The 8,187-nt window shown below is 34.6% G+C and overlaps 1 protein-coding gene across 14 annotated transcripts in view; it reads right to left on the reverse strand.

Annotated features, from left to right (window-relative positions):
• MFF (mitochondrial fission factor) overlaps positions 1-8,187 on the reverse strand; it is a 35,884-nt gene that overhangs the window by 1,678 nt on the left and 26,019 nt on the right. For 6 of the 14 annotated variants that reach the window (XM_011364063.2, XM_011364061.2, XM_023532923.1 and 3 more), the window contains 3 exons: positions 6,147-6,179; positions 4,497-4,556; positions 1,635-1,719 (listed from right to left, as the gene is read on the reverse strand). In XM_011364063.2, coding sequence (XP_011362365.1) covers positions 1,635-1,719; positions 4,497-4,556; positions 6,147-6,179 — 178 coding nt within the window. The remainder of the gene's footprint in view (positions 1-1,634; positions 1,720-4,496; positions 4,557-6,146; positions 6,180-8,187) is intronic. The other 8 variants (XM_011364067.2, XM_011364065.2, XM_023532921.1 and 5 more) reach the window with 2 other exon arrangements.

The following is an 8,187-nucleotide window of genomic DNA, read 5'->3' on the forward strand; positions in this document are numbered from 1 at the left end:
CCCATCTATGTGAAAACACTACGAGTGCTGTAAAGCATCATGAAGGTACATGGGATTATCATCGTTATGGTAAAGAAACTGAAGGAGGAAAATTCTCATAATGCCAAACCCGTAGTATGCAAGGACTGGGAACCAACTACCAACGGGGGAAAACGTCTACTGACACAACGAACACAGCAGTGCAGGTATAACCATTTTAACAACTCAAAAAGGATCTCACTTTCGATCAGTGTTGAGCAACCATTTTTCTGTTATGGCCAATTCAGTGAAAAAGAAAAGCACTTAAAGATAACCTTTGCCCCATTCAAAATGTTTATTTGGTCCCATGAGATACTATGTTCTTGCACAACTGGTTCTACTTTATTGTCAGTGAAAACACGGGCATTGCTTTGAGTCATAAAAATATTTCTATCCGGGCATATCTGAGACGTAGAAACGCCCAGGCAGCTTTTGAATACTGCCCCCGAGAGCGGGTTAAACTTTGTGTCTAGGTGACCCATGAGTTGCTCATCACTAGACTATGGCAGCTCCAGGCTGACAGTCCCCAAACTGGCAACGGAGCAAGGACAGCTGCAGAAGCAGTAGCCTCCATTGCTGCCAGGGTCACAAGTGTGAATTCTGTAGCACATTCTCGTGATTCAGTTTTTGTTACTTATCTTAGAAACTCAGATTCCCAACTGGCTTTCCACTCCTTTTAAGGTTTCACAGCATGTGTGTGACTCGTTTACAATGACTATATCTTTGTCTGTCCTCGACTGGTTCACCCTCTAAGTTAAGGATTAAATGAATGTTGTTAAAACCCTGAAACTCACATTATACTTTCAGAAAACAAGGTTGTTGGTATAATTGTGAATTCAATAACACAGAAGAAAACTCTTTCTTCCATAAGCAAAGTGTAAGTAAACATATATGTAAGAACTTATGATATAGCTTCCATTTATGTTTCAGTAAATGAGATTAAAAATGAAAAAAGAATATTTGCTTCATATAATCCTTTTATTCTATTAAATCTTTAAAATAATATTGATTTACTCTTAAAATATTTAGTTTCTTGACTTTTATTTAGAAATATTTTATTTTCAATCATTTCCTCTCCACATCTGTTTGGCACGGACACATTCAGGACACCGAATACGGCTTCCCCACATGTGAGAAGAGGATGTGTGAGTCCATGTTAAAATGCACATGTGCGACTGTAGTTCTAAGTAGGATGTACTACGGAACACGAGGAATACGTATACGAAGACCCTCTGCAAACTGAGAGCAGTTTCCAAAATGGAGTTCTCAGAAATAGTAACGGAGGTCTCAAAGTGACTGTCCTGTGTTTCAAAAAGCCAAGCAAGGAATTTATGGCTTTACTGATTTGCTAAAATGTCAAGATTCTTTGTTATTAGCTAGAATTACGTGAATCTATTTTGGTAATACTGTTTTATGCTGATCAAAACATGTAATGGTGGTTTAATGTACCTTTAATCAAAACAGGAAAATCAATTATGGTTTAATAAATAGTTTGATAGATAAAATATTTCAATTTATGGGTTATATAGGAGAAAATGATAAAATGTTAGGAACTATCACCGTAAACATTATATGAATATCACTTGGGATTATATCTTATTTGGTACATTAAATACCTGTCGTCTTAATGAAGCTGCATCTACAACAGTCATGTCATCTGAAGTTCCTTCAATTGTTGTATCTGTATTTGAAATGCCATACCTAGCAGATGAGAAAAATTCAACATTAGAAAAGAACTCAGAGTACCTAGCAAGTCCTGTAATACGTTGTGTAATGCTCAAAGAATTGCTCGAAAGATTGGCATTTAACAATATGAATTATCGAAATACTTTACAATCTGAATTGTCACTAATAAAGGAAAGAAAAGAAAAAAGCTTAAGATAATTACTTTCAATTCTGGGAAAGCATCCTAAAACTTTGAGAATGAGAAGAAATCCTGACTAAAGATATAAATAAGGAGATACTTTTCACCTCAGAGGGATGGGCATCGTTAAAAAGGGTCCCTGACTTAAAAGACTGGAGAGCTGCCCCACTAGGATATAAAAACATACAATTCTTACACAAACCCGTGTCCACGTGTGGTTCCGCAGGAGTCTGCTGAGACTCACTGGCAGGGCACACTAACTCGAGCTAAGTCCTCTCGCTGCCTCTTCTCTTGCCGTTTCTACTCTTTACTTCTTATTTCCAATTACTTACTTTCTACTGTGTCTCGCATAGAAGCATTTATAAAAGCACCTGAATATCTTGCCACTACATTCAGATCCAGAATTGGCTCAATAATGAATAATTAACAGGCTGTATATAAAATACTGGAAAGCCAATAAGACAAACTCTAGAGAAAGCATTTTAAAAGTACTTCTTGTTCAAATGCAGTTACTTCTAAAAGGGCAGTGACTTTTAAATGAATGACAATGAACTTCTGAGAAACAAATACACACAAATGCTATTCTTCCTTTTTGCCTGGATTTCCACTTTTTAAATATATTTTAATTAATAGCTTTATTGAGCGACAATTTACATACCACACAATGCATCCAACATGTTTATACCATTACTATTTTAATCCTATATGTTACTTTGGTAAATGGCATACTGACTTTTCTGAATGAGAAGATAAAGAAATTGAATTTAAAAGTTACTCCTACGTAATCATAGAGAATTGGTACACAGATCATATATTCTAATATTTCAAGTGAATCTCCACTATAAAAAGCACATTACTACACAAAGGGGTATGAAGAGAATTATATTTTTCATCCAGATATGTTCAAAACAAATCTATTCAGAAAGTCCTTTTGTTTCAAATACTGGAAATAACCCAAAATATTTTAATCATACAGTGTCATTATTCTGAACACTGATGATAACTAGACAGGTTGCAGTTTAAATAACAGACACTGTGTACTGACTCTAGATCATCTAGAACAATCTCTAAATGTGCCTTTGATGGTTAAATTAACTTGCTTTCTCATTAACTGTCCCTTTCTTCATGGGAACAGAATAAATACCCTGGAATACTGAGAGTAATGACATCAGTTAGAGAAATAAGCTATTAAGTTAGTAGATGCTGGAACTATGGGTTTACAAACATGTGAATTAATTATTCCTTTGAACATTAAGAGAGAATTATTAAATGATTAGTAGAAAAAATGAGGGTCGAAGATGCTTCTTCTCTACATTTTATCCTCAAAATAAAACTTTTCCATTTCTGTGAGGTCACTCATGAGATGAACATTTAGGGGAAAAAAAAAGCAATACAAGCAATTGCTTCAAAGGTAAAATGACCTGCACTGAACGCAGAGAATGAAGGATAACTGAAAGGGATTACTCGCAATTTAAATCTTGAATTAACGAAAGCTTTCGATATCTGTAAAAAAAATCTTCGTGTGTAAATAAATCTAGGGATATGGCAAAAGACTTGATATAATTTAACTTTAAAAAAAAATCACCATGTGCTTTAAACTAAAACCTGTATTTATGAGAACTAAAAACTCTATTAAATGCTAAGACAGATCACTGGCTGAACATACTTTCACAGAGAGATAAAAAGATCACGAACTTATTAGAAGTACATAAGAGAAAACCTAAAATGGATTGAGTTAACTCTGAAAGGAAACAAGTTGGCAGAGTGGTCGGGGGTCTCTAAGGGCATTAATTCCTCTAACCCAACTTAACTGTGAGTGACAAACTGGTTTCCCTCTTCTCCTGCCTAAAAATGAATGTGCCAGCTTTAAATCTGTTATAGATAATGTAATTCTGCTTAAAACAAACAAAATTGGCTCTGAAAAAATCACAGTAATGTTATCTGTGAAGACCAACCAAGTTTTTTTTTTCCTCTAGAAGATGGAATATGGGGATTCTGGCACTTGAGAACCTCAAATATTTGTACGTGCCATCCTATCTGTCCCTGTGCATGAGAGAAGAAATAATTACTCAGGTTAAGCACGACTGAAAGTGCGAAAGGGGCAAAAATAAGAGAAAAGCTTAAATAGACAGATGACATAAATTCTTAAAACGAAATTCTCTTTATAAATGTTTAATTTCCCCAAACTGGCAATGCTGATTTTCCTGAATTTAAGATGATGCCTTACAGACAGCTTTATCTACAGAATGAAAAAAAAAGAAACAGCGACAGAACTACAGGCAACAATTAAAACGATGCACATAAAACATTTAAGATTTAAGATTATTTTTTCTGTGTTAAGCATGATCGTCTATAACCTATTACAACTGTATCTAAACAAAACATCTCAGATACATGACACTGTATAATTGTTAAGCATTTTTCCTCGTACTCCGGTGGCAAAGGTCACGAATGATTCTCACTATTCTCGGAGAAAAGCAGGATGTACTCACGAGAAAAGCTGGAGAAATCCGAGCTATCATACAAAGGCATGGCTACCATGTGCATTACAGCCTGTGAAACACAGATTCAGTCAACCACTGAGCCTGGTTGCTTACGACGTCTCGACATTTACCTGACGCTGTCGCGATGAGGGTTAGAAGTGGCGGCAGCAGACCCACCACGCAACACAGGTCTAAGGCAGGTGTTTGCGGAAGGCACAGACAGAATCAGGAAACAGAGAAATAATAAAATAAAAGCAAAAACAAGACAGATAAATGTCAAATAGGATTATATTGTATGCTTCAATACAATATATTTCAAATACTTTATCTTTGTCTCACACGTCCTCCATTTTATGATTTTCATAAATTAAATATTTTTCAACGGGTTAAAAAACAAAGGGAAGGGGAATCTATATTTATGTAATAAAATAGCACCAACATATAAAATAATTTTGGGGAGTGTTTACATTTTAAATTATGAAATTCAAGACGGAGGACAACTGTTTAAAAAGTGTAAATTCTCTTCTAGTTAGAAAAACATCACCATGGACCCTAGAAGCATGTCGAGAACCAGTTAGCAGCACCTGCATGATCGTGGTTGCTCATGTCAACAGCTCTCTCTCCAGAACTAAAAGTCCCACATAACTGCCCTTTCCCACAGGTGCTTCCTTCCCGCCACGTTACTCTGGGTTAGCACCTGACGTCTTAATGTCGCTGTGTCTCATTCACACCCTGAGCTCTCCAGAGCAGAAGTGCAAGTTCTGGAGCTGGGGAGATAAGGGGACACGCTCTGAGGGACACACGACAGCACATTACAGAAGTGCCACCCAACAATGAGCCTGATCTCAAGAGACAACCAGGAGTGACATACAGGGCTGCTGGAAATGAAGACAGGTGCACTGGAAAACTTTGTGGGGATTTTCACTCAGCTTCAGTTCAGTTCACTATTTCTAGAGGGCAATTTGTTCCTTACCTAGGTAAGCGGTAACCTTGCCAATAAATCTTATTTTTTAAATTTTTTAAAAAATAAATTAATTCTTTTATGGTGACATTGGTTAACAAAATCCAGTAAGTTTCAGCTGTATAAATCTTATTTTTTTAAATCAGAAAAAAGGCTCCATGGGTCACTGGTCAATTCCCCAAAAAGTAATCAGCAATATATGCTAAACAGAGAAAGGAGGTTGGGGTATAGAATTTGTATAAGGAATTTAAGTATTACTTTCTATTTTGAATGTCTCATTCTCTAAGTACTGATCAGGTTTTGCCCAAATTTAAATATCAAGGCAATTCTTAATTACAGAAAACATTTAAGAACAAATGCACTACTTTTTTTTTTTCTTTGTAAGTTGGTACAGCTATAGAATTTTGGCTATAATACAAATCACCATTTTGTAGCAATTCAATTTATTCAAGAAAATTTTCATGTTTAGCTTGTATGTTTCCTAATTGCTTAATTAAATTTTTGGAGCCTAGAGGATAAGAGATTCAGAGACTTTTTGAGGAGAAATGTTAGAATTCTATTCTGTTGGCTACAGAACAGTGAGAAATCACATCCTGCTAATATATATTTACTCTGTGGCATTAGGAAAACTGTTGCTAGTTAATAACTACGGTCTTACATTACACTAACATGAGAATGTTTAACTAAAGCAAAGCTGTGTGCTACTTAAAGTTTTTCTTAAAAAATTCACACTAACATGCTCAAATGGACCTGCCATATTCAAGATTCCACCACAGAGATTTCCCTTTTATAATGCAGAGCCAGAAAATAATACAGTTACCTTTCACAACGTATTTCATTTTGTCTTCTTACACTGGCAATTGACACATATAATATAAAAGTAAATTAGACAGGCATTTGGCAAAGTTAGAAGCGTCATTCAAGTACCACCTTCTACCATCAGTATAATTTAATACATTAAAAAAATCTTTGTTTGAGCTTGGTAATATGTTCAACAATATGTTTTGTAATTAAAGTGGCCAAAGGGAATGAGATCCAAGGCTCTACAATTTCCGGCATTAACTTGTATACTGACATTTTTGAGTAAATAGATGATCTGACTTCATAGGATGTTTGTTAAAAAAATGGAAACTGCTACAGTAAACAAATAAAAGGGGAGACTAGGAATTATACACATTTTTAAAAAGACAAATCATAAATAACAAACTGTTTCGACTGCAAATTTGCACTTCTAGGTATTCCAAGTAATATATTTATATGGATACTTGCAAAACATATAAAATTATTTACACGCCGATTTCTTATTCTATTCATTCGAAGCTAGTAGAATTCACTAAAGAAAAACTATATAATCAAGGCCCTTCTAAAAACAAAATTTGAGCATGTGAAGCATGACTTATCTGTCAATATTTAAGTAATGTTCTTACATGGGAACTAAGTTTCTTTTTAAAAATGTTAATATTCTGCATCGGAGAATGAGGACTGGAGCTCTAGCAGATGTCAGAAGACCTGGGCATTTCCTCAGGAGCCAAGGACTAAATTGTAATAGCATTTTAAGTCCAAAGAACACCAGTGCCTGTCCCAGGTGTTTTGGTAAATTTTGGATACATTAGTTTTCCAAATGCACAGCACTGACCTGTGTAAACAAACTTTTTAATATGTACCTATGATTTCACTGTCTTCATGTTGAGACTGATTTTAGATCATGTTAATTTCTCATAAGATGAGGACATAAAAATACCATAAACCTTTCAACAGTATCCCTTAGAGTGTAAACTAAAAGCAGTTCTTATGTCAAGCAACTGTGAATCTGCATTGTTTTATGATAATAAAACAGGTAGAAAGACTTTTTTCTTCCTCCCACCCTCACTCCCTCCATTCCTGTCAAGTAGTTCTAGCTTAATTTAACTATACCTAATGAGATGGCGAAAGACCAAAGATTAAGATACTGCATTAGCATAACAGCCAGGAGTAATAGAAAGGAAAAAGTGATGTATAGAGCAAGAAACATAAAAGCACTTAAAAGTTGATAAGCAGTATTATTTTATAATCATGCAAGTAGACCATTATCCAAATTTCACATTCCTAGTTCTTTTATCAGAAAAGTCATGCTGGACAGTTCTCAAAGTAGAAATAAACATGGATTTGGCACTTGAAACTCTGATTAAAACTTGTTCAACGGTTACATTGTAAAAGATTTAAATATAATGATAAAAAAAACCAAAACCCTTTCAGTTATGAAAGCAAGCTAGTAAGACTAATGAGTCGAACCCTCCACGCTCCAAGGTAACAATGGTTATAATGGTGTGAGCTAATAACTACTCATACGAGTATACTTCATGGATTTTTAAAATTTCATTTAAGTGAATAAGATAATTCCTTCCCAGAAAAGGGATTTTAAAGTTATCGATTCATTACAATAAAAAATAAATACATAATAAATAAATTTTCACTTAGGGCTTAAAAGTTTTTCATAATAAAATAATACAAAGTAAGTTTTTTACATTAGTAAGATTTCTGATTTTGTACTTTTGAACTTGCAAAATTTTTCATTATGGAGAAAAAAAATCCAACTATTTTTAAGTTCCATGTCACCGTCTGAACTGTATAGGTGTTGGGGGTGGGACAAAGAATTTTAACGTACTGGGGCTTTGTCATCTAGCCATTGTTTAAGCTATATAAGATTGATGAATATCTTTTCCTTTCAGACACTTTCACTGTAATAGCATTTGATAAGGTATAATTTGACCTAATAATCTGTCTATTTTAGGACTAATTAAAAAGTTAAAGAGGATACTTGGTGAAGAATAAATCTATTTAAGGAGGGAGGAGAAAACAGGCCTTTGGAAATATTAGTTCTG

Source organism: Pteropus vampyrus, unplaced genomic scaffold (assembly GCF_000151845.1).
Source record: "Pteropus vampyrus isolate Shadow unplaced genomic scaffold, Pvam_2.0 Scaffold93, whole genome shotgun sequence".
Classification (NCBI taxonomy): domain Eukaryota; kingdom Metazoa; phylum Chordata; class Mammalia; order Chiroptera; family Pteropodidae; genus Pteropus; species Pteropus vampyrus.